The sequence below is a fragment of the Microcebus murinus genome, chromosome 14 (assembly GCF_040939455.1).
Source record: "Microcebus murinus isolate Inina chromosome 14, M.murinus_Inina_mat1.0, whole genome shotgun sequence".
Classification (NCBI taxonomy): domain Eukaryota; kingdom Metazoa; phylum Chordata; class Mammalia; order Primates; family Cheirogaleidae; genus Microcebus; species Microcebus murinus.
In genome coordinates this window covers 26,554,466-26,581,364 of record NC_134117.1, presented here as the reverse complement: position 1 = coordinate 26,581,364, position 26,899 = coordinate 26,554,466, and the positions used below count along the sequence as shown (strand labels likewise).

Below are 26,899 nucleotides of genomic sequence, written 5' to 3'. Positions count from 1 at the left end.
CATACTAAATCAAAGGGGCAGCATAGCCTGTTTAAATGAGGCTTAGAACAGGAGACCCTTCTGGTTTCTTGACAGTTTTTTTCAAGTGCATTCAGACATGATTCTCCATAGGTACTTGGGGGCTGTCAGGTGGAAGGAGGACAGGATCTATTGTGTGACCCAATCCTATTGCTTTTACCACCTTAACATGGCTGCAGACCACCACTGTGCTTGCCTGTATTACCGCAGCAGCCTGCTAACCAGACCGCCTACCTGTCCAGTCTTGCTTCTCTAATCCTTTCTCCAGAGAGGCTAAGTGAAGTGTTTAAATTCAGTGAATCTGATCACACCACACCTATGCTTAAAGCCCTATAGTTTCTGCATTGCCCTAAACTCCTTAACATTGCTTTTAAGAGCCAGCCCCTGCTTGGCAGCGGCAACGCCTCATCCACGTTGTTTCAGTCCTACCCAGCTACCTGCACCCCGAACCCCAAATGCTTATTCTCTCACCTCCAGGTCTTTGCATAGAACATTTCCCCTCCCTTCTTCACCTAGTTGGTTTATTTGCCTTCCAGGTGTCACCTCAGATGTCATTTCCTCCAGAAGTCCACCCTGGTCACCCAAGGCTAGACCTGGTATCCTCTGTCCTCCAGGAGTATGCTAGGCTTACCCTATCATCTCTCTTCTTTTGTCTTGTACTTGCCTATTTACATGTATCTTCTGCTCCAGGCAATAAATTCCTTATGGGCTAAAATTGTTTTATTCATCATTGTATCTCCAACACAACACCAGTGCATGACAGAGACACTCAATTTACTGAATGAATGACAGATGACATAAGGAGAATGAGAGGTGGAACTTTCAGGGGGGCACTTCTGCGTACTGAAGAACTAATAACTGGTGATATCCAAAAAAGGGAAACTGACCAATAAGGCATGGTGGAAGTCTCCACGCAGAGCCCTCCACAGTAGGGAGCTCCTTCGCTGGCAGCAGGTTGGAGACTATGCCTGCCCTCCCTTCCTGGCTGGAGGAAGCCACAGTTAGACTCACTTCTGTGGTCAAAAGATCTGGGTTGGGGCCCCAGTAGTGCATTTATTGTGAGGCCGTGGACAAGTCATGGCCCCTCTGAGCTCCTTGCTTATGAAATAGGATGATACCTGTGCTGCCTACTTCAGTTTTTCTGAGAACCAAATGAGATCACATACACTGAAGTAGTTTATAAAAACCTCAAAATCAAATTAAATGTATTACTGTTTATTACATAATCTCCAGAACTTGCAGCTTCACTAATTTTAGTTTCACAACTATATTAAAGAACAAAGTGCCATGTGCAAACTCTTGCTGCTGCAGGCAGTGCTGAGAATTAGAGAGATCTACCTCTCTGTGCCAGATACAGGCCTAGGGAAGAGATTGGGAACCAAGAGCCCTGTTTAGTTAGTGTCTGTCAAAGGCCCATTGTTCCAGCCATCAAGGAGATTCTTTGGGGCATACTCCTAAAACAAGAGAAATAAGCCCCTGAAGTCTTAAATCATCATGAAAATCAGCAGAAACAAAAACTACAGATATACTCAATAAACCTTCCCTTTGGGTCCCTTGATTTCTACTTAAAGGAAAACCAAGAATGGTTGACAGCATTTCACTTCCCCTTCAACAAGATAAATCCAGTGAAACCATTTAATTTAAAGGCTTTTTATTAGGAACCAGGGGAATGAGCTGCTTATCCCTCTATAACAGTCTAGAGCAGGTCCTCAGGCCCAGGATGGAGAGAGGTTGTCAAACGTGCTGTGTGTGGTGCGCTTTGCTGCACTTGCTTAGGGCCTGGAAGGAAAGGTGGCTGCAACAGAGGTTGGCAGGAACCGGTGTTAGCCAAAACACCAGCAGCCTGAGGCGAGCCCTCCTTCCAACTTCACTTCCAACCTTTCTTCCAACTCCACTCAAAGCTGGAGCAGGCCAGGAGACAGAACGTGGCTGGAGTGGGCAGGACGCAGCAGTGTTATCCGAGCCCCTGGCTTCTTCATTCAGTGCTTCTTCACTTGCCTGCCCTCCACTCTTCTTGCCGTTTAGTGATTAGGTATTTGAAGAACTCATACACAGACCACGCGATGGCTGTGGAGGGGATCTGGTAAATTACTCTAGCCTGCACCCCTCGGAAGTAGGCGGTCACCCCACCTACTTGATATACCGTCCTGAAAGCACTAGCCATGCCTGTGATGTGTCCTGTAATGTTTGAGTTCAAAGCCAAGGATTCCTGGGTGTTGAGCAGTGTTTTGCAAACGTCCAGTGGGGTTGTGGCAGCGGCAGCTACAGCTCCTGCACAGGCTCCGGAGAGGACGTGGGAGCTGGGGTTGTACCGTCTCTGGGGGTTAAAGTGCTCCTGCAGGAATTCATAGGTCATGAAGTGAATGGCTTGGAAAGGAACGTTCATGGTTAGCTGGGTGGTGTAGCTGCGGTAAAAGGCCCCGGCCCCTTCATTTTGCCACACTGCCCGTACACAGTCTGTCACCCGGTGGTATGGTGAGTTATACATCTGCATCCTCTGCTTGACCACTGGTAGTGCCATCAGTGAGGAGGAAGTAAATGGTGACAGCAACCAACCGGTGACAGCAACCAACCAGTGATGGAGAGTGTCCAGATTCAGAGTTACAAGTCAGCGGATCAGCCAATGGAATGGAGAGAAAAAAGTATGAGTGAGCTGCCAGTTAACCTGATAAGTTAATGTTTCCCTTTTACAGGTAAGGAGTAGGCAGAGGGTTGGAAAGAGTCAAAAAATAACAGACTTGCTTCCAGTAGGATTTCTTTAAAACCAGCCAGTTAATATATACCTATGGTTTAGTAACTCCTTGAAATAAGTACCTATTTATTATTATCATCCTTTCACAACTCCCAAGAAATGACTCAGTGACAGTGCACATAATAATGAACATGTAGCCCTAACAATCACAATCCTCAGTTACTAAGAACACCTACCTACTAAGATATGAGATGGTTACCTCCCAGAGGGGAGGAAAGAGAAATGTTGCCAAAATGAAAACAACATTCTTAGCCAGAAAGAGTCTGGCTTTAGTTCCTGAACATAACCTACTCCCTCAAGTAGATAGCATGGTGTGAGCTCTGTGTTCCAGTAAGAAAGGCAATATATTTAAATGTCAAAATCTATCTTTACCTCTTCAAAGAAAAATGAAAATCTGCTAAACTTTCAGGACTGATAAAACCCACTACAAAGGGAATTTCCAAGAAGGCCCAGGAATAGGCCAGGCAGAGCCATGTCTTATTCCAGGGAAGCCTCAAGGATGAACTAAATCTCAATTAATAGGTTTCCTGTCCAAGGGGTTCCCCCAAGTACTGAAAAGATGGAGGGAGCGCCCTCTAGTGGTAAAACAAGGTAACAAGATTTCCCACCAAAACTGATGTGCTACCTTTCTTCTGCAAACCAGAAATAAAGGAAAAGCCCAGAGATGCAGGTGCAGTGCCACAGAGGGATAGTCTGAGGAATCATTACCTTCCGCTGGATTCATGGCTGCATCGTGAAGTAATGTTGCCACACACCCAGCTGCACCTGCAAATGAGAAAACAACTGCCACATGTAAAGCCAAGAGAGGGTGACCAATTCACTAAAACCCCCCGAGTGAAGGGAAGTGACTGCGCTAAACCACAGGGAAAAGGAATGTTAAGAGCCAGGCCAAAAGATGGGGACCCACTGCTACTAAACCCCTGTTCAAGAAATGAAGATATTTGTTCCCACCAACTTAGTAAAGTCACCAAAGTACATTCCACATATTTGTTAGGAAGGCTGGGAGGAGTCAAAAAAACCCAGATTTTATCAATAAAGATGGTTCTTGGATAAACGTAGCTCATGCCCCAGACAGGAAGCAGATACGCTGCTGCCAAGGGACCCCAGCACATCAGCCGCCGCCAGTGGAAGGAGAGCACGAGGGCCAGGTGGTCAGATCTCCACCACAGAATCCTGCCTTCCTCCTGCTGCCCAACTCCAGTCTCCAAATCTAACATTTGTCCATCTAGATCTTTCCTTCAGGTTCTGAACTACTCTATCCCTCACCCTCTCCACACCCAACTTGGTTTCCACACAATCCTGAACCCCTCAGCTGCCATCCTTCCCCTTACTTCCACACAGCCTCCAACCTTCTGGTTTCTCCACACAGCTCCTTGGCCCCACCCCCATTCACTTGTCAAGGCTCTGTCATGTTCTCAACCACACAAACTGCCTCTGGTCAGTTGGGATCCTGCAAAGGTAAGGCGAAGAGCTGGAGCTTCATTAGTGTCTTCCTTGGGCAGCTGGGTCACCTCCACTCCTGCCCTGGGGGCAGGACACCACCCGACTATCAAGATATATACAAGGGGGTAGTTCGTGTGTGTCTCCGCATTACCAGGGCATTAGAAGTTGATGCCAGGGAGAAGATGAGAGGATAAAGTCAAGCTGGTAGGTAAGGGAGGACACCGTAACCCTTTGTTGAGGTGCCCCAAAGGAGAGGTGGGGTTGAAGCGGCTCGTTGTCTGAGAACATCAGGTTTGGAAGTCCCTCCCTTACAATCTGGCCTACCCCAGCCCAGAGCTTCAGCTCCAAACCATGCTGAAACTGGAAAGCACTGACAGCAGCAAAGCCCAGAGTCGGGAAAGTGGGGGAACCAGCACAGGAAGGCTCAATACCATTGGCAATATGGCTATTGCCCCCAGGGTGGATTACATCACTCAGTGTCTTTTTTAACTTTTCGTAGCAGGCAAAATAAAGGGCGTGGGCAGGGCCTGCGCCCGTTGCTGTGACGTTCAGCCCCCGCATGGGCCTCCATAGGCCCTCCGTTCTTATAATCCTCCAGAGGGCCTCCAACACGTTGCGATAGCGGGCCGCTGGGTCAGGCTGTAGACTCTGCATCCGGGTCTGAAATTACAGCAAGGAGAAGCACAATGTCAGCGATGCCAACTTCTCACCCCACTTCTACACTCAGGCTTTGGGCACAGGGCAGACCTTCTACATGGATCCGTGCCAATCTCTGAGAGGGACACATGCAGGCCAACTTCACTTCTTTCCAAATCTAAAGCCACTCTTTCTAAGGCCTGGACCTTTCCTTTTCTAGTCATCAATGACTCTAAGAGTGCAACACCATTATTTTCCCTGAGAATATCAATACTTGGTAAGTGTCCTGGAACTCCAAAAAAATTCATAGCCACAGCAACAAATATTAAGCCCGTGTTTCAGGAGAAGTTGCTTTCATGCGTTAACACACTCAAGCTAAGAGTTCTTTACAAATGGATTCTAAATTCAACGGTAAATTCAAGGATTTACTGTCTATAATGTACTTTATGCTTTACTTCTAAGATTGATCCTGGCCCTGCTTCCTAACCACACTCTACGCTGACTAATGAGATGATGGCTCATCTTTTGGTACTTTTTCAGATAATTTGGCACTGGCAACTGGGTCTACACCAAGAATCTTGGCAGAAGAAGCATTCCTAATAGATGCTGCTTTTATTTCCTGGGAAAGAAAGTTTACCCTGAAACTGTGAAGGTAGGGAGTGTCTAGTTGGAAACCAACCTAGTCTCTAAAACTGAAGGGCCTTCCAGATTTCTAATCTAAATTCACCAAATCCCAAAATTGGCATCAGCAAATAAAATCAGTCTCAGTGAAACATAAACCTTGGAATCTCTGTAGGAGTGAATAATTGCATGAAAGTGTACGGTAGACACATTGTATGATGTTCCTGAACAAAGCCTTATTAAAAGTTGGGACATTAATCTTTTTGAAATACCACGTCTTTTCTGAAGAGTGTGTCTCCCCAGAAAAATCTCTCTTCTACTGACCCATTTTAAGGTTAAAGTAGCATGGAGACTGATGGTTAAAACAAAATAAATGTCTAAAAAAAAAATTATACAATCAAATGTGTGGAGAAAGAATAAAAAAAAAAAAAAAAAATTAATGTCTAGTGCCCAGCACACAATTGGTACCTAAGATGGTTGTTGAATGAAAGAATGAATGAATCTTTTATCACATAACTATGACAAGTACAGTCACTGGTGAGCCAATAGGGGACAACTGATGCCCAGTTTAAATTCCTGCTTCATTCCAATCACTAGATTCAGTTTGGATTTAAAAGCTTGAACCTTCCTGCTGGCCAAATGGAATCCAAGAATAGTACCTTTTCTCAAGAGCATGGGAGAAAAGAAACCAACCAGATTAATAGGTCCAAGTTTGCTACAAGCAATCCACATTCTTCTAAAGGTATTTTCTTCTGCCTGCTACTAACAAAAAACTGGAAGCCTAACAGGTTAATTATTGGAAGTTCAATCAGAAATACTGCACACAGTATCACTTATCACAATTTGACACATTCTTTTCCACTTCTCCCCCCTCAAAAAACAAATCCCATGTATTTCCAATAAAGAGTGTGCTTATTGATCTTTCACATCACCCCAGGGTTATAAAATCCATCAGAGGAGTTGTTTATAGAGACTATGAGTCTATGCTAGCTATAGCTAGTAATAAACAAAGATAAACTGGGCCTGGTGGCTTAACAATTGTGTTTCCTACATTTGTCCAAAACTGACCTTGTATAGGGGGAATGTTTTGAAACTGCATTGCTCTGCAGGAGTCAATGGTATATTTTCAACCAGTCTTGAAAGGTCTGGCCTCAGAAGCTTGGAACTCTTCATCCGTAAAAGAAAACTGGTAAGCTACTTTGCACATTTTACACACACATCTAAATCTAACTGAACAATTCTAACTTAATGAAAATATACCGTTATAGAGAAGACCTGGGTATAACCTATGTCAAACAAATGAATATGGCTCCCCAAACGTGTGGGCCAATAAATCTACCTTTTGTGGAAAGATGAAATCTCTAAGAATTTATGAATAGCCTTAAGTATGAAAAATCTCTGCCTGGCTTTGAAGAAAAGCCAAACAAACTTGTAGGGAAGTAGGTGGTTTGGTGTAAGACAAGCCACATTTGAGTCAAAAAGTCTGAGTTTGAGCCCCAGCTCTCTGAGCTTCGAAGTTGTCATCTATAACATGAGGACAAGAATGGCTGGCTCAGAGGGTTGTTGTGGGGATTTAAAGAGATAGAGACAAGGCATGTAAAAGCTGTTGGTAATTTATAAAGTGCTATAAATATAAAGCTTTTTATTGTATTCAAATGATTCTAAGATATATTTGTTCATACCTAAGAATTTACAGATGATGGCAGCATTGTCTCTTGTATAAGTCATTTCACAAATATGCACGGGCAACTGACTGGTCCTTAGCCACTACTAACTCAGGGTTAATTTTGTATTTTTTATTTTCATTTTAAAGTTTCTCTGTGGTTATAACAATTTATATGTTTAGCTATTGTTCTGAAGGTCATCTGTTAAGGGACAAGCTCTATTGTGAAATTCTGTGCCTCGCCTGGTTCTTGGTATCTGCTTTTGGGAGAGTATGTGGAAGGCCTAGGAGTCAGACAAAATGGGTTCAAATCATGACTCTGCCACTTAAATTCTGTGACCTTGGATAAGTTACTTAACTGCTCTTTAAGTCTCCTTTCTTCATCTGTAAAATAATGAAAATCGTGTCTACTTTATGAAGTTGTTTCAAGGAGTAAATGAATAAATGTATATAAGGCACTTCAGATAGTGCTTGGCACACAATAACAATTAGCATTTATTGAATAACTGTAATCATTACTAGATGCAAGAAAATCAAATCAGCTAGCGTTTCTATTTCCTAACCTTTCATAGGTGAATGTGTATAGATAACCATTTACATGTGGAGTTTGAAAAAGATTTACTTCCTGTGCCAACTGGAAATTAAAAAGGAAAGATCTATTTTAATTCATTATGTAAGTAGATATTTGTCTCACCACTAAAGAGCCAAAAACAGCACCTTGGTGACAGGTGGGTATTTAGCCACATGATTTTGAGAAGGGTTCTTACTGCTTTGGTTTGCAGAACCTGTCCCTATAAAGACTGGTGCTTGCCTCTGAAGCCCAGAAAATAAAACTGGGATTTATCTGGGCTCCCAAGACTCCCTATTTTGACCATGGAAATAGCTGACTAAATAACCATGGCCTAGCAAGGCTATGCTGACTTCCCATGGTCCCTCCCAAGGATATTTTAAGTCAACTTGACCCGATAAGTGGCTGGGGATGGATAGACTTGCGTGCCAAGAGGCAATGTCAGCTTCCATTTGCAAACATTGTGGTTGCCCTTTAGGATCCAACTGGGATACCTCTCCCTCCAATCTTAGAATAAGGTTGGGCTGCTTTTCCCCTACACCATCCATTTATTAAAGAAGGATAGCTGTCAGGGGACAAATAAACTGGAAAGCCCTTTTTAAAGGAAGGGATTTGAATTTTACTTTCATGCCTGCACAAAAACATTTAACATACTTTTTGACACTAAGTCATACCGAGTGCCTCCCTCTAAAATCCCAGCATTAATGGCAAATGAAAATTATTCTTTTAAAATAAGCTTTTATATTTTTGAAAACTCCTGAGCATTTATTTTTCCTTCAGATCAAATAATTATTTCCTTAATGTAAGGCTTTTTGGCATGACCGTAATGTTGTATGACTAATTTTTTAAAAACAAAACTTCCAAAGCTCATATGTAAATGAATAAAAACTGTTCTTTAAAATAGTTACCTTGGAAGGCTAGAAGTGATTTATTCTAGCAATGCTGTGCTTGTGCAAAACATTTCTGGAACTTTTCTCTTTGAGAATTGTTTCCTCAATGAGTTTATAATCCTTAGGAGTAAATCAGTCTCCTTGCTTTCTAGTCCTACTGTTATCTCTGACCCCAAGCATTATTACCCAATTGATCTCTCACTTTATTCGCCTTATTTGATTCGCAGTGATCTGTTACTACAAAATCAATTCCATTTTGTCACAGGACAAAGATTTTTCCCAATTAAGGATATGCACCCAAATATTCTAGAAGCATCTCTACAGGAACTTATAAAATATTAACAGCAACAATAGCATTATGTAAATATACAGAGTAGGGAGACGGCCTCCCATTATGTTGTAATGAGACCAGTGGTTAAACTGAAAAGTTGTAGTAATATTTCTAAATCAGTCACATTATTACATTGTATTAGTCAAGCAATTAAATAGTTTTCACTGCTTTCCCTGATCTGCTTCATTTGATACTCATCCTGAAACACAGCACCCTAGACCCTGTACTATACTCACAGTCTTAGTGAGGTTACTTTGCAGCTAGATCATATTAACTTTTGGATTTACAGCATTAACTCCCAAGTCATTCAACTTAGAGTCTATACATAACATTGCATCTTTTTTATTTGTACTAATTCATTTTACATTTCAATATCGTTACTTTTCTCTCATGGATTTTACTGTTTATTTCTATTTTCCCAATAGATAAGGGCAACTAAAATTCTAATGTCCACTTCAGTCAAGTGCATTTACCACATTTTCAGTGGATATGGCCCTTGTTAGTAGTTACCTTGTAATATGCTAAAATATTCCTGCCAACTCAATGCCATTCACAAAGCTTAATGAGCACTTTCCTCATTTCCTCATCCACATTACTAATGAAAACATGAAATGCTACTGGAGTCAAGGGGAAGCAGAAGAGAACTACTTTGCACTTCCCAAGCTGATTCTCTCTTTTGAATCCATAACATGTTCCAGATTTGAAGAGGAAGTATACATCAAGCAGCTGCCAGAATACTGTGACTATTACCCTTAACATGTAACAGAGGCACCAGTCTGTCACTATATTTATTTCAACAGTCCCCTCTAGTTTACTTCTCCCTCAATTTAGGCTTCACCTTTAGTGATTGGCACCTTTACTAATGTACAAAAATAACAAATCTAAAGAACAATAATCTGCTCCCCTCTTCACCCAGCTTTCTTTAGAAGGTCCTGACTTCTGTATTCGTTAATCATCCTGCTTGGTTGTGAAATGAAATTAGTTTTGCTTTCACACAAATCATGTCCTCATGTAGATCTAACTGCATTTTCTTCATACATCTACTTTCTAATACCAGCACACTTCCCTTTTAGGAAACTTCTTCCTTTTTGCCAACTTCAGGTAGCCAAAGAAATACACCATCAATTTCATCTTTCTTGTTTGGGGGCTGATGTTCTCCCCGCACTTACACAATCCTAATCCCAGCTCAATTTTCATGTTCAGGAAATAGGTGGGGAATCATGCTTGCCTCCGAGAGAAACCGAAACCTTCTCCTGAACATGCACTTTCTCCATATTATTTCCAGTCTGGAACTCTGAATTCTGACAGCACAATGATTTCCAGTTACTCATGGGTTCAGATTTACTAATAATACGGAAGTTCTTTATCTAACTGAGAGATCCCAGATTCAGGTTCGTGCCCCATCACTTATAAGACACAGGAGCTTGTAAAAGCACTCACCCAGAGAACATATCAAGCAGTAAGATCCCATTCAGAGTCTGATTCATGCCTGTTGGCTTCACCTTCATCGACTTAGTAGTACTTACCTGCGCTTTGGGACACCCCATCCCACCCTATTCCTGTTTAGTCCCAGGTGGGATCCAGGGCTTTGGCTGACAGATTTTCGATCCTGAGTCCCGATTCAGATATCACTGACAGTTAGAAATAGATCCTGGTTCCTAACTGAGATCAACTCCCAGCCGGGACCTTGCTTGCATGGAGTGTCGGTTCGAATCGTGTGGTAGTGGCAGAAGCTAGGAAAGAACCCGTGTCGGCTCCGACTCAACCGGGATCCTGGCTCCGGACAGGACCCAGGGGTCGGGTCAGCCCCAGGTCGGGTTCGGAGCCCGGTCCAGCTCTCACCTTGACGCAGTCGATGGGATACATCACGCAATGCTCCAAGATCCCTGCCACGGCGCCCGCCACCATGTACGTGGTAACAGTGGCTCCAGCCGGCAACGCCTCGTAGTCCGGGCCGGAGTCCGGATCCTGTCGCACCGGGGGCCTGCAGGCCCCGGCCTCCCCGCCGCCGGCCCCCCGGCCCACGCCCCGCTGCAGCCACCCGTCCAGCAGCGCTGACTCCCCGGGGCTCCGCCCGGGCCCAGCCGCCGGCCCCCCCGCCACACCGCCAGCACCCCGCCCCTCCAACTCCATCCACCCGGGCCAGCTGCGGCGCCCACCCCCGCCGCCGCCGCCACTGCTGCCGCCGCCCCCCGGCCCCGTGGTGTCCGCCTCAGGCGCGGCCCAGAGAGCCCGGGGCCTCCGGCTCCCGCTTGGCTCCTCGGGCACGCCCCTCGACCAACCATTGGTCCAGAAGCCAAGTTGGCTCCACCCCTTTCCCTACGTAGGAAAAATTTGCTTGTGGTATTAGCGAAGTTGTCTGTCATTCCTCCGCCCTGAGGCGTTGCTATCGCCTAAATCCCACCCCTTCCTCTTTGATCTTGGAAGCTTCTTGTTTATTGGCCACTGATTGGCCGGCATGTAAGATCAACCCGCCTCCGACTTTTTAGGAGGGCGGGAGAAACTTAAGGCTGAACTTTGATAGGCTCAACGACTCTTGATACCTTGACCGCGGCCATTGGCCCGCACCACGTCGGTCTCTGATTGGCCACAGAAAGAGAGCGAGGCGCCGGGTTACGATAGGGGCCGATTTGGGGCCCCTGACTAGCGCTTGCAGAGCTGTGGGCGCTGCGGGCAGGATGGCATGGGGGTGGGGTGGTGCCAGGCCTTCAAGGTCAAACCGCTGACTGACGCCGTTAGGACCCGCGCTCGAGTGTGCGCCCCAGATGTTGAGATGCGCGGCTCGAGGACTGGCAGCCTTGGCCCCGAGACCTCTGTTCCCGCGGGATCTCGTAGCGGGCGTGAGGCGGAACCGGCCTGGGCCGGTCTTCCCTTGGCACCACCCGAGTGCCTGTCCGGGAAGCTGTTACGACAGGCGGGCCAGGGTCGCCTCTCCGCCCGCCAGGGAGAACCGGGGCGGCCCGTTAGACTGGGGTGGAGCAGACTCCGGAGGACCTGGTGCTCCTGAGGCCCCAGCGCCCGGCACTGGGCGGTGCACCCGAAGTCACTCAGTCGACCCCGCAGTGGTTGAATGAATGAATTCTCCAGCCCCGCCTGTGGCTGGGCTCAGCGCCAGGCCGAGAGCTGGGAGCGGGGAAGGGAGATGTCGAAATACAGTGAGATGATTCAGAGCTGACGACCGGTGGAGAGGTCAGACTGGAGGCAGCGTCCCGAAGGCAGCAGGGAAAGTACAGCAGCTATCGGGAAGCTCGGACGTACAGCTTGTCCTGACTCTGAAACATCAGCATCCTGACCCTGAGCTGACTTGCTGATGTTCCCCACTGCCTGGTGATGATTGCCCTTTGTGATAAGACCGCTCTCCTTCCCAGTCGGGTCAACAGTAGTCTTTAGAGGTGTGCTCCTTGTTGTAGAGCAGTGACCGTGATTCCCAGCCTTCAGGCACCTCCAGGGCCGAGACGTCGCCCAGGAGACGGCACTGCGCGGGGATGCCCGGAAGCACTGCTAGAGCTCAGCCTCTGCTGAGGAACGCGAGCTCCTTTTCCACTCCGACTTCCTGGCTTCTTGAGGATCTTTTCTCTGGAGTGTGTTTGCACAAGCCTCCCTGCTGTTTCCAGCTCTGTCTTTACTACCTGGTTTACTGAGATGATGATGCAATTATGGACTTTTTTAAATCTGTGTATAGCTTTTCCTTAGATGGGGAAGAGGTTTTCCTTTTTCTCTGTAAAGCTTAGCCCTTCTCTCTGGGCCTTTTTTTTTTTCTTTCTTTAATTCATCTATTCTCTTCTTCTTCAGCAATGGTTATTTACCTTTGGGCCACGACCTTTTGGAAAATGATAAAGCCACAAATTTTTTTCTCTTCCCACCTTCTGTCCCCCATGCACACACAAAATTTTGCATATCATTTCTGAGTTTCAGAGTCCCTGCACATGACTTGTGGACTCTCTAGGGGTCCATTAACCTCAGGTTAAGAACCCCTCCCCTACAGCATGTTCAGTATTCACTCTTTGTTAGCTTGTTTCCCTTGAGAAATGAATAGGTCTCACAAAAAGAAACCCATTCAATCCTGCTAGAGTACTATTAACAATTCCCTTTACTGCCAAATTACTCCAGTAATGACTATACCTCTATGTCCTTTCTCTCCTTAAACCCTACATTTTACACCCCAAGGTGTAAAACGCATTTACACCTTTATTTAGTTATCACAAATGACCTTTCCAAATCCAATGGTCTTTTTCTTATTCTTTTTCTTAACTGAAATAATACATGCCTCTCATTGACCCATCCCTCACTGAAACTTTTTCCTAGCTTTAGGAACCACACTGTTCGACCTTTTAGAATCCTCAGTCTCTTACATTTCTCTAGTCTTGAGGTGGACCACTCCTAAAGGGCTGATGTTTCTGGGTCGTCCTTAAGTTTGGAAACTTTGCCATTCCGAACCTGTTGTCCTCATTGGAGCCCTTCACTGTTTCCTTTGTTGCATACTTTCAACTGAAATTTCCATAGGAACATTCATTTAGTAAATACTTACTGAGTAATAATTGTATACTTTCACCTGGGGTTACAGGACAGAGTCCATGCTTTGATGAAGCTTGCTTTTTAATGTAAGGGACCCAGGCTGACAGAGCCTCAGTCCAAATATTCGCTAGTCATGTGGCAGGAGGCAGGGTTGGGGGACAAAAAACAAGAAAAATACCAGATAGCTTTAGGTGCCATGCTGATAATTGATAGCAGGCAGTGAGATACAGTGTAACTAAGTAGTTAACATTTGTATGACTAGGGAAGGCCTTTCTGAGAGGACACTTACGCTAAGTTCTGAATGACAGGCAAGAGCCAGTCATGATAGACATGGAAAAGAGCATTCCAACAGAAGAACCCAAACAGTAGGTAGGATAATCCTAAAGTGAGAACATCTACCTAAATTTCTGACTTTCTACCTTAATTTCATGTCCATTCCAAACTCAGCCTCTCCATTTCCCACCCCAGCCAATTCCTCCAAAATTTTCCTTTTCTACAAAAGTATTTACTATTTGCCCAGTCAATGAGACTCTAAAGCAGGCGTTCTCAAACTATGGCGCTTGGGTCACATGCGGCCTGCTGAGGACATTTATCCGGCCCACCGGGTGTTTTTGCCCCTGCTGCCTGTCCTGCCTAGCAGCCGACTGGTCCTGGGCCCACAGTGTGCATGTGTCGAATGTGCGCTGCACTATCCAACGGCCCTCCAACCATCTGAGGGACAGTGAACTGGCCCCCTGTTTAAAAAGTTTGAGGACCCCTGTTCTAAAGTCTTCCTTGGTTTCCTTTTTTTTTTTTTTAGAGACAGGATCTCACTTGGTCTCAGGCTGGAGTACAGTGGTACAATCATAGCTCAGTGCAGCCTTGAACTCGTAGGCTCAAGCAATCCTCCCTTCTCAGCCTCCCCAGTAGGATCACAGGGTACCACAGGCACATGCCACCATGCCTGGCTAACATTTTTTTTATTTTTTGTAGATATGGGCGCCTCACTGTGTTGCCCAGGCTGGTCTCAAACTCCTGGCCTCAAGTGATCTTCCCACCTCAGCCTCTGAAAGTGCCAGGATTACTGGTGTGAGCCACCATAGCTGGCCAGTTTCCTTTCTTGAGTCTTCCTTGACTACCCATTCAGAATCATTATTATTCTGAAATGTTTCTTTTGTTCATGCTCTCCTTTTCCTTCCCATTGATATACTTTCCCTGATTTTGATCACTTTATGTCTGTATTGTAATAACCTCTTGAAAGGCCTCCCTGACTCAGGATCCCCTACCTTCACCGGTATTTTGGTTCCCCTCTTTCCAGATACATGGTAGGATGTTCTTTCCATCTCCTTGTATGGCCATAGGATTTGCTTTGGCCATGAAACATGAGGGGAGGACAAGAGGCACGCATTCTTACCCTGCCACATGACTAGTGAATGTTCAGATGGAGGCATTGTCAGCTTGGGGCCCTGGTGAGGATGACATTAAGCAGAGTCCCCACCTTGCTCCCAGATGGACTTTCAGTATCCATGAGAAATAAATCTTTGTTAAGATACAGAATTTTGAGGATTATTCCTTACCACAGTAGAATCTAGCCAGTGTTTCTCAGACTTTAATGTGATATTAAATATTACCTGAATAATTTGCTAAAATGCAGATTATAATTCTACAGGTCTGAGCAGGACCTGAGATTTTGCATTTCTGTGAAGCTCCCAGGTGATGCAGGTGCTGCTAGACCATGGACTACACTTTGAATAGCCAGGACCTAACCTATCCTGAATATGTGATACACCCCCTTCAACACATCTATACACATATCCATACACACTGTCCTACATCTTACCAGCCCTAAACCTTCCTGAAAAACAAATTAGTAAGCAAAGTAACAAATTTCTTGGTGATATTCTTTCTAAACCCTCAATAGCTTCCTGCCCCTTGCAACTCCTCAGTCAGATGCTGTAGTCTTATTTTCTTATATTCCCACACAATTGTTTTTCACGTTCTCCTATCTCGTGTCATTTTTTCTACATCTCTGTGAGACCATTAGTTGTCTTAATATCAAGTCTTATTTATTTTCTTTAGTAATAGAAACCCCAAGTTTTTGCTTGGACACATGGCTTCCCAGCCAAAGCCCGTATTTTCCCCGGCTTCTCCTGCAGCTAACATTGGCTGTGTAACTAAGCTCTAGCCAGTGGAATGTGAGTGAAAGTGACATGTAAAACACATGGATTGTGCCTTTAAAAGAAAAAGATGTGTTCTCTTGTTCATTTTCTCCCTTCTCACCAGCTAGAATACAGACCCAGAAGATGTCAACCACTTTTGGCCATGAGGACAAGGCCTATACCTTTAGCAGGTGACAGAGCAAAAGAGAAGAAACCTGTGTTCTTAATACCACGGAGCTGCCTCTCACCTCTGGACTACGCATGCTCAGAAATGAGAGAGCTTGTTTAAGCAGTTGCTGTGAATCTGAATCTTGGTTACAGCAGCTGAATTTCTATGCTAATAGACACATGCTCTTCCCCAGAATGCATTTCTCCCTTTGTTCTTATCAAAATTCTCATTATTGAAGGTCCAAAACAGGTCCCATTACTGCCTCCAGTTCACGTTACCCGCTTTCCCTGAACTGCCATCATTCCTGGCATGAGGTATGAGTGTAATATAAAATGAGATTGATTCCAGCAACTACACATGAAAATTACACTGATTTCTTTACAGTCACTTAAAGAGAAATTGATTCCTAAATGTTGAAGAATAGACCGTAAGAGCTGTAGGAATTCAGTGACGGGGCAATCAATGAGGACTGAAGGGATGAGGAGATACTATAATACATTTCAGCAGTTTTCAAAGTGGAGAATGTATACATTTTCTAAGGAGTATGGGGGAAGCAGTGTTTCAAGGGAATCAATTTGCTATTCCTCATCTGATGTATTCTCTCCTAAAACTCACCTTCTTGAAAAAGCAGTTTCAGTCTGTCCTCCCACCTTACAAAAGAAAGGTGTGACCCAAGCCATCCTTCATCTTACTATGGTTCATTCCCTGGGTGCATAAAAACATCCAGGTTGACAGTCCAGTGTTGGCAAGGCCTCCTTCAATCAAGGCACAACTGTAGACTTCATGTCTTTCTCTGATTTATGTATATTTCTGTCAAGGGCAGATCATGGCTTTAAGAATAGATATTTTGGCCCATGTGGGATATTCTGTTTACATACATATTGTACAGTGGAGCAGTGAGTTTTTAAATTACATCACCTATTCCAACTCTATTATTGAAGAATACACTGCTTCTGAGGAAGATTCCCCTGAGAGCAAAGCAAAGAGCATAATTAAACAAGGGTGGTAGAGCCTTATTTCATTCAAGTGGCACATTCATGGCAAGGTCTATGTCTTATCTATCTTGGGACTAGGATATTCAAGATTTAATTTTTACTTTTATGCTGGGAAGTAATAAGGTTCTACAAATGGCCGTGCTCTCTCTCTGGTCAGAAACAAGAGCAGAGTGATACTCTTCATTTACACATACCTCAGCTTTGCTCTTGGTTTTATATTTTGCATTATTTCTAGGAGAAATCTAAGGAAAGTACATGTTTTCACAGATTATGCTGTCAAATAAAAGGTAAATATATCAAAAGTAAACTTGTATTTTATATTTTCTTGAATATTCAGGCTTACAGTAAAAACATTTTCATTTTCCTTTGTCAAAAGATTATTGGCTATACCAACCACTTCCTCCCCACTAGGATGGCTATAATAAAAAACACAACCATTTTTAAAAATAATAACCATTGGTGAGGATGTGGAGAAATTGAAATATTGCTGATGAGAATATAAAATTGTTCAGCCACTGTGGAAAATAGTTTGGCAGTTCCTCAAAAATTTAAACATAGAATTACCATATGTTTAATACAGCAATTCCACTCCTACGTATATATCTGCTATAGTTTGGATGTTTGCTCCAAATCTCACGTTGACATTTGATGGACAATGTTGGAGATGAGGCCTAATGGGAGGTGCTGGGGTGGATCCCTCATGAATAGATTAATGGCCTCCCTGGGGAGAGGCAGTTGAGTGAGTTCTCTATTAGTTCCCACTGGAGCTGGTTGTTAGAAAGCCCCCAGCGGCCAGCGGCTATACCCCTTGCACTGTAATCCTAGCACTCTGGGAAGGCTGAGACAGGAGAATTCCTTGAGCTCAGTAGTTCCAGACCACCCTGAGCAAGAGCAAGACCCGGTCTCTACTAAAAATAGAAAAATTAGCCAGACCTAGTGCTGCATACCTGTAGTCCCAACTACTTGGGAGGCTGAGGCAGGAGATTGCTTAAGCCTAGGATTTTGAGGTTGCAGTGAGCTATGATGACATCACTGCACTCTACCCCGGGGTGACAGAGAGAGTCTATCTCAAAAAAAAAAATCTTTACATCTGGCTGGTCCAAAGGTATTGAGTTATCTCACTTGATTGTTCACAGTCAGTTACAGATTAAACTCCTTGTTCTACTCTTTCCCTTCTCACTACTACATTTGACTAGTGTTAAAAAAAAATGGCCAGGCTTGGTAGCTCATGTCTGTAATCCTAGCACTCTAGGAGGCCAAGGTGGGAGGATCACTCAAGGTCAGGAGTTTGAAACCAGCCTGAGCAAGAGCAAGACCCTATCTCTACTAAAAATAGAATTTAATTGGCCAACTAAAAATACATAGAAAAAATTAGCTGGGCATGGTGGTGCATGCCTGAGGCAGAAGAATCACTTGAGTCCGGGGGGTTGGAGGTTGCTGTGAGCTAGGATGACACCACAGCACTCTAGTCCAAGGAACAGAGTGAGACTCTGACTCAAAACAAAAAAAAAGACCCTGGCACACACCCTGTTCCCTCCTTTGTTCCCTCCTTTCTTACCACATGATCTCTGCACACTGGTTCCCCTTCACCTTGTGCCATGAGTGAAGGCAGCCTGAGGCCCTCACCAGAAGCCTACAAATGCTGGTGCCATGTTTCTTATACAGTCTGCATGACCATGAACCAAATAAACCCCTTTTCTTTATAAATCACCCAACATCAGCTATCCCTTTATAGCAACACAGAACAGACTAAGACAGTATCCAAAAGAATTGAAAATAGGTAAGTCAAACAAGTACAGTACGTACATGTTTATAACAGCACTTTTTTTTTTGAGACAGAGTCTCACTCTGTTGCCTGGGCTAGAGTGCTGTGGTGTCATCCTAGCTCACAGCAACCTCAAACTCCTGGGCTTAAGCAGTCCTCCTGCCTCAGCTTCCCGAGTAGCTGGGACTACAGGCATGTGCCACCATGCCTGGCTAATTTTTTTCTATATATTTTTAGTTGGCCAATTGATTTCTTTCTATTTTTAGTAGAGACGGGGTCTCACTCTTGCTCAGGCTGGTTTCAAACTCCTAACCTTGAGTGATCCTCCCGCCTCGGCCTCCCAGAGTGCTAGGATTACAGGCGTGAGCCACCGTACCCAGCCAGTAACAGCACTTTTCAACATAGGCAAAAGCTGGAAATAGTCCAAATGTTTCTACCTTTTGCCTATTGCCAATCAACAGAAGAATGAATAAATGGGGCATATATGCAATGAATATAATTCAGAAATAAAAAGGAACAAAGTACAGGTACAGCTACAATGTGAATGAACCTTGGAAACCTTATGTTAAGTGAAAGAAGCCAGATGCAAAAGGTCACATATGATTCCACGTGTATGCAATATCCAGAATAGCCAGCTCTACGGAGACAGCTGCAGATTGGTGGTTACCAGGGACAGCAGGGAGGGGGAAACGGGAGTAACTGCTTAATGAGTAAGAGATTTCCTTTCCTGGTGATGAAATGTGTTAGAACTGAGTAGAGGTAGTAGTTGCACAACATTGTGAATGTATTAAATGCCACAAAAGTGTCCAATTTAAAATGGTTAGTTTTATATTATGTGAATTTCACCTCAATTAAAGAAAAGATTGGGTAGCACCCAACAGATGAGCTGAATAAGCTAGTATCTTATCCTCTCAAATTTCTATACCTCTGTAACTCCAAAGCACAGCTCTAAATCGTCATTATACAATTTCTTGGTTGCTTCATATCAACTTGAAGAAAATCGACTTTGGACAAAAGTGAAAGATCTGGGAAATGACTGCTAAAGGATGCTTTTTGGTTGAAAAACGTTTGGATGAAAATGCTTTAAAATTATGTTGTGATGGTTGCACAATCTTGTGGATATACTAAAAACCATCGAAACAGGTGAATTTTATGGTACTTAAATTATCTCTCGATAAAGCTGTTTTTAAAAAGTGGAGATCTAATTAGGATACATCTTCTTTTGGAACTTCAGTTTTATCATCCTTTAAACAATAAACTGTTTCTTTTTGCACATCTTATTTTCTTTCTTTCATTCTTTCTTTTTTTTTTTTTGAAGGGATGGTTACTGCAATCATACCATTCCCCACCCTCCCCCTTTTTAAAGTCTCTCCTAAACACTCTTATTTCTAAAAGACAAGGCAAAACAATTCTACCTTGAAGGGTTATGGAAACAAAATGGCAAAATTAGGAAAATCATCAATTTTGATCTAAGAAACAAACCTAATGTCATATTAGCTCACAGACAAAATTCCAGGAAAATTACTTTAGCATCACTAGTTATTGTCCAATGGGAAGTTTCTATTATTTCATAACCATACTCAAATTAAGTTGAAACATACAGTTTGAGAAAAATAAATAGTTGATACAGTAAATCCATGTTCATTCTTATTTAGCAAAAATATCACTGCTACTCTCTCTTTTTTTTACCTTGATAGAAACATGTTGTAAATTCTATAAATAATACCCCCAGACAATTATTTTTACCTTTTTGTAAGCCTGCTACTCATATAATACCTCTTCTTTTTGCTGTTTATTTCTACAAAGTAGATGAAACTGGTCTCTTAAAAGTATCTATTTATGTACCTGGCAAGACAAAGCATTCCCAAGGTGTAATCTAGGATATAATGCCCTGAACTTTAGGAAATCATTTTATTTAAAAAGAATTAAGTTCCCCTTCTCAGATGTTCACATGCTCTGTGAATTCTATCAAATATGTGTGTGTGTGTGTGTGTGTGTGTCTTTGAGACAGTGTCTTGTGCTGTTGCCCAGGCTAGAGTACAGTGGTGTCATCATAGCTCACTATAGCCTCAAATTCCTGGGCTCAAGTGATCCTCCTGCCTCAGCTTCCCAAGTAGCTGGGACTACAAGCGAACACCACTTAGACCTGGCTAACTTTTGTGGCTTCTGAAGAGATGACGTCTCACTATGTTTCTCAGGCTTGTCTCAAACTCCTGGCCTCAAGTGATCCACCCTCCTCGGCCTCCCAAAGTGCTGGGATTACAGGCATGAGTCACCATGCCAGGCCTCAAATATATAATTTTAAACTTATTGTTTAAATCTTGAAATGAAATTACAAACCCGAGTGTAATATTTCAACAATACCAATTTCTATCAATCTGTAATGCCTTGTTAAGGCACTTTAAAATGATCTAACTGAAATAAGATTTTGTTTACAATCAACCAGAAAAATCATGAAATGTACAGATTCTAATTTTATGGAGGTGTTTACCTCATTTTCATCTAATTTTAGCTCCAAAATCAAGCTGAAAGAGTAACAAGAACAATTAATTGTCACTTGATAAGTTTTGGTAAAATCATTTTGGTGCTATTTCCAGAGATTGAAAAAGTAATTACTCCAATGAGTAACACATTCATTTTGCAAATGAGATGGTTTCTAATCCTTTAACAATATTTAAGGACATGGAAGAATTAAGTGACAAAGATTTGACAAAACTCCATCCATTTATTTGTATAAAAAGGCTTCTTGACACTTATATCTATAAAAACAAAAACTAGGAGCAGAATAGGTAATGAATTGTATTTCACTTAAGCAAAATATAGTCATGTAATGATCCATGATGTAATTAAAAATGCCTATATATCTATTAAGAGTGAAGTCCATTAAAATTTTACTTTTTATAAAGGTAATTATTCATCAAAATCTTATTTACAGTTATATTGTCTTTATCCCAATTCAATTATTATTTCCTTCATGTCCCTGACTTGATCAATTTCCCCATCATATACCTCAGGTCCTCTCTTTTGTAGAGCTTAGTTGTAATTTTGCATATGTTTATAAAATTATTTCATTCATATCTATATTGCCAATAGGTCATAAGCCACATCAGGGCAAGGAACATCTTTTTAAATTTTTTCCCACTGCACCATTGTATCTTCAGGATAGCATAGTACTCAAAACATTGTAAGTTCTTTGTAAAAAGATTTGAATTAATAAATAATGAATGAGGGCTGGGTGTGGTGGCTCATGCCTGTAATCCCAGCACTTTGGGAGGCCGAGACAGGAGGATCATTTGAAATCAGGAGTTCAAGACCAACCTGGGCAATATAGTGAGACCCGCCCCCCACATCTCTATTTAAAAAAACTAAAAAATAAAAATTATCTGGGTATGGTGACATGCCTGTAGTCCTAGCTACTCAGAAGGCTGAGGCAGGGGGATTGCTTGAGTCCAGGAGTTTGAGCCTGCAGTGAGATATGCAACCTGGGCAGAAGACTGAGACCCTGTCTCATAAACAAACAAACAGACACTCCTGGATCCTGGGCCTGAGCTGCCGTATCTCCCCTTAGGTGGTGGTAATGACTTGTCCAGTGAGTTCCAATTTCATCCCACCTTCCCCCCAACCCAAGGTCTAACCCTTCTAGGTGTCCTGGAGTTGTAACCAGGAACAGCACCCAGCAAGGTATTAGAAGCAAGATTCATCCCTTTCCCAATCTTGGCCTTCATTCTAGGAACTTCTCTTGGAAGCAACAGGCCCTACAGTGATTCAGGAGCCAGGATTGGAAATAGAGCCCCTGCCATTACTTTGCGAGAGTTTATTAAAAGGTAGTAAGACTGTGAATCAATTTCTTCCTCTTGTTTCCTTTCTTTTCCTTCCTTCCTTTCATACCAATAGTTCTCAAATCACCCAGGGGAGCTTGCTAGACACACAAACTTTTGGACCCTGTCCTAAGTCTGATAAATCATCTCTCTGGGAGTGAGGCATGGGGATTTGCCTTTTACAAGCAGGTTATTCTGACACAGGTGGCAGCAAAGCTTAATAGTGCTAGCCAATTCATTTATTCTTTCAAACAATGTATGTCAGGACCTGAACTAGGTGCTGGGGATACAATGATGAGAAAATCTGGACATAGTCCTTTCTCTAGAGGGAGGAGCTTAGGGTCTGCTGGGGAAGACAGGCTTTAACAAGAGACTCACAAATGAAAAATTACAACTAGGATGTGTGCAATGAAGGGAAGGCACACGATATACAAAAAGCATATGTTAAGGGGACTTGACTTAGTCTAGGACGTTATGTCACACAGGGACAATGGCATTTGAAGTAAGATCTTAAAGATAAGAGTTAATTAGGTTATGTCAGATGGAGGGGTAGTGGAAGGGGTAAGAGAGGCAGAACTTTCTAGATTTTGCAGAAGTTCTGTGGTGTGAGGATAAGGACAGTGCTTGGGGGGCCAGGGGAAGCATAGTTTAAGATGAGTCCTGGCAAATAAGAAGGGGCCAGATCATGAGAGGCTTTAAAATTCATGTTAATGGGATCAGTTTGTGGAATCTGTAGAATTAAGTTTTTTTTTAGAAATAAGGTCTCGCTGTGTCACTCAGGTTGGAGCGCAGTGGCACAAGCATAGCTCACTGCGGCCTGATGGGCTGAAGCAATCCTCCAGCCTCAACTCCAAGTTGCTGGGACTACAGGCATGAGCCACCATGCTGAGCAATTTAAAGTTGAAGTTGGATCACATGGTTAATTTTGCATTTTGAAAAGGTCTTTTTGGTTGCTGTGAAAAAAGGTGGAGGGCAGTAACACTAGAAGTTGGGCCATTATTCTTACTTTACAGATAAGGAAGTGAGCTGTGAGGAACATAGCTTCCTCAAGGTCACACAGCCAGTAAGCGGTAAAGCCAGGTTTCCAACACGGGTCTGCCTGACTTCAGAGTGTAAACTCTTAAATACACAGTCTGCGACCTCTCTAGATCAAGGTAGCAAACCTCCAAAATAGATTTAGTCAAAATGGTAAGAAAAGAAATAAACCAAAAGCCTCATCTCCAACTCGTCCCATCCTTGCTCTGGTCATGACTCCTTATCAGAAAATGAGAATGAGCAGGGTAGCACAGGGCAGCTGAAGTTCTCTTGCTTGACCTAAGCTTTGGTTTCCTCTTCTGTAAAGTGATAATAATACTGTAATAGCCTATGGACTCAGCGCTCTGTATCCATGGGTTCTGCGTCTGTAGATTCAACCATTGGATTGAAAATATTGGGAGAAAAATGCACCTGTACTAACATGTACAGATTTTATTGTCATTATTCCATAAGCAATACAGTATAATGAGTATTTACACAGCATGTATATTGTATTAGGTATTATAAGTAATCTAGAGATGATTTAAAGTATACAAGAGGATATGCATAGGTTTTGCAAATACTACACCATTTTATACCTGGCATTTGGGCATCTATGCATTTTGGTATACACAGAGGCCCTGGAACTAATCCCCCATGGATACTAATGGTCAACTATATTTCACTGGATTGTTTGAGGATTAAATTAGAAAAAAGTTGGTAAGCGCTTAGTATACTATCAGGCATATAGTTAGAATTCAACAAATATCATTATTATTAATATTAAGACTTATGTTTCCTTTATATATGTCCATCCACCATCACAGAAATGAGTGGCATCATATTACCTAACTCTTAAGCAAGAAGCCAAAATTATCATGACTAATCGCTACCATTCGCTTGTTTACACAATCCACTTGTTGCCAGACTGCAGCACCAAATTTGGGACATCTCTCAAATAAGCCTCCTTTTCTCCCCAAAATAACATCCTTACTCCAGGCCCATGTCATATGTGACCTTAGTCATTTTGTGTCATAAAGAGTAGTCTAAATCCTTAAGAAAAATGGCTAAAATGACAAAGCTTTTCTTCCATGTTATCAAAAAATGTAATGCTCTGTCGTCCTTGACATAAAAAGAGATAAGCTATCGGCAGGGGGTGACTTTTGGATTGTTTAGGTAAGTAGATGTGATGTATTTTTTAATGCTCTGTGGTACTGAATCCTTTATAAATATGGGACACATTATCAAAGCAACTAGCCAGGGTTATGGAGGAAGCAAACATTAACAATAACAACAACATTAACAAAGAACTAACTATGGCAGCACATGTGGGCTTCAAACCCATAAACCTTGAATCTCTGAGTCATCTGTGTGTGTGATTTTCCTGGCCTATTCCCATTTTTTATTACATTTTTATTACAGGCACGCCCCTGGTCCTCTTATTTGATCTCCTGCCTTATCCAATGCTCATTTCTTCATTCCTCTTTCAATCAAACAGCTCTTTCCTCTTCATTCCTGTCTTGCCTTTACAGCTTACTCATTACAAACCAGCACATAAAAGCCCAGGCATTTACATCAACTGCACCAAAAGACATAATCTAATATTTTAGGAAGTGGAAAGTTATACTCACTCTGTGACAAAGATAAATTGCTTCACCTTTGGATTTAATTCACCCCCTCCTGAGTTATTTATAAGGCTTCAGTTCTATTCGTTTGTGCCCGGCTCTATGCTAAGGGGCTAAGAAGGATGGGTAGGGACATAGGGTGAAAAAAAAAACCAAAAAGACAAGAAAGAATGACCTGCAGACCTCCTTTTGGAGAAACTTGAAATCTCTGGTGAAGAGAAGACATGCATACATTATACAACAATAATGATAACTAACAGCTAACTTCTATAAAGGGCTTAGTATGTGCCAGCCAGTGTATAATGTATATATTATTTCTTTTAATCCTATGTTGTTGCATATTAGTTATCTATTGCTCCATGACAAATTGCCACAAAACTTAGTGGCTTAAAACAACAGTAAATGTTATTATAGTTATCAGGTGCTGTGGGTAAGGAATTTGATACAATTAGTTGGCTAGAGCTACAGATACCTGAATGCTTGGGGCTGGAGGATGCACTTCCACAATGGCTCACTCAGGTGACTGGCAAGTTGACACTGGCTGGTGGCAGGCAGCCTCAGTTCCTCTCTGTGCGAGCATCTCCAGAGGGCTGCTTATGTGTCTTTGTGACATGGTAGCACATGGTACCATATTCTTGGCAAATTATTACATGTCTTTTTTATTATGTCCATTCTAGTGGATATATAGTAATATGCCATGGTAGTTTAATTTGCATTTCCCTAACAGCTAACAATGTTGAACATCTCATGTGCTTATTTGCCGTCTGTATATCGTTTTTGTGAGGTGCCGAAATCTTTTGTCCATATATACTTACTTGGACTGTCGGTTTTCTCATTATTTAGTTTTAAGGATTCTTTTTATATTCTGGATACAAGCCCTTTACTGGTATGTGATTTGCAAATATTTTCTCCCCCAGTGTGTGGCTTATCTCTTCATTTTCTTAGTAGAGTCTTTTGAAGAGTAGATCTTAGTTTTCATGAAGACCAATTTAGTAAGTTTGTGTGTGTGTGTGTGTGTGTGTGTGTATGTGTATCTTGCTTTTGCTGTTGAATTGAAGACATCTGGGCTAAATTCAAAGCCACTAAGATTTTCTCCTAATTTTTATTATATAAGTTTTAGCCCTTAAGACTAGACTATGATCTATTTCAATTTAGTTTTTACATGTGATGTTAGGTTTCTTGTTACTGTCAGTTTTTTATTTAATAATATTTCTTTGATATCTTCTCATATGTGTTCACGCAGAGCTTCCTTATTCATTTTTAAAGCCAAATTCCTGCTGTGATGGAGCCATTCTTCTCGTTGCAGGGAGGCAAACAGTAAGGCAGTAAGTAAAACACATTAAATGGTGATTAAAGGAAGGGGGATAGGAAGAGTGTGTGGGAAGGACAGTTTTCATTTTAAGTAGGATGGTTAGGTTAGGTAGAGTCTCACTGAAAAGTTGATATTTTAATGAAGGAAGGGCTGGTCTGAAGGTGGTGAGTTATCTCACTTGATTGTTCACAGTGAGTTACAGATTGATCTCCTCATTCTACTACTTTCCCTCCTTCTCACTACTGCACTTGACTAGTCTAAAAAAAAAAAAAAAAAGACGGAAGGAGGTAAGGGAGCATGAATGACACCAGGTAGGGAGAACAGATGCATTAAGTCTCTTGTGAAGGCAACAGTAAGTACAGAGCACCCAATGCCAGAGAGGGCCTGTCATGTTCTGGAAATAGTAAGGAAGCCTATATGGCCGGAGTGGAGTGAGGGAAGGAGTAACAGTGGAAAACAACTCAGGGAGTTAAGAGGGGTGTGTGGGGGCAGATTCCACAGAACCTTGTGGGTTATAGGCTGTGAGGACTAGCACTTTTCCTGGGAGTGAGATGAGAAGCTACTGGGGGTTTGGAGGAGCGTCAAGATCTGGCTTAGATCTGAAAGAGTCACATGGATGGCAGTGT

The 26,899-nt window shown here is 42.7% G+C and overlaps 1 protein-coding gene across 5 annotated transcripts; it reads right to left on the bottom strand.

Moving 5' to 3' along the window:
• Nucleotides 1-1,652: 1,652 nt before the first annotated feature.
• SLC25A28 (solute carrier family 25 member 28) lies at nucleotides 1,653-11,633 on the bottom strand. Of its 5 annotated transcripts, none has more exons than XM_020280617.2 (4): nucleotides 11,466-11,633; nucleotides 4,645-4,873; nucleotides 3,479-3,535; nucleotides 1,653-2,526 (listed from the first exon to the last, which is right to left on the bottom strand). In XM_020280617.2, the coding sequence occupies exons 1-4, from the start codon at nucleotides 11,478-11,480 to the stop codon at nucleotides 2,009-2,011; spliced, it is 819 nt and encodes a 272-aa protein (XP_020136206.1). In that variant the 5' UTR covers nucleotides 11,481-11,633; the 3' UTR covers nucleotides 1,653-2,008. The 5 variants fall into 5 exon arrangements, with proteins under 5 accessions (XP_020136206.1, XP_012623667.1, XP_075865978.1 ...); XM_012768213.2 differs by lacking the exon at nucleotides 11,466-11,633 and adding an exon at nucleotides 10,765-11,156; XM_076009863.1 differs by lacking the exon at nucleotides 11,466-11,633 and adding an exon at nucleotides 6,539-10,737.
• Nucleotides 11,634-26,899: the final 15,266 nt, after the last annotated feature.

Bases quoted from the DNA above. Each gene is read 5' to 3' on its own strand.
- SLC25A28 (XM_012768213.2), bottom strand. From the start codon at position 11,055: ATGGAGTTGGAGGGGCGGGGTGCTGGCGGTGTGGCGGGGGGGCCGGCG. The intron at 3,536-4,644 runs GTATTGAGCCTT...TCTCATTTGCAG, and splicing joins CAATAGCCATATTGCCAATG to GTGCAGCTGGGTGTGTGGCA. The intron at 2,527-3,478 runs GTAATGATTCCT...TGGCACTACCAG, and splicing joins AGCCATGAATCCAGCGGAAG to TGGTCAAGCAGAGGATGCAG.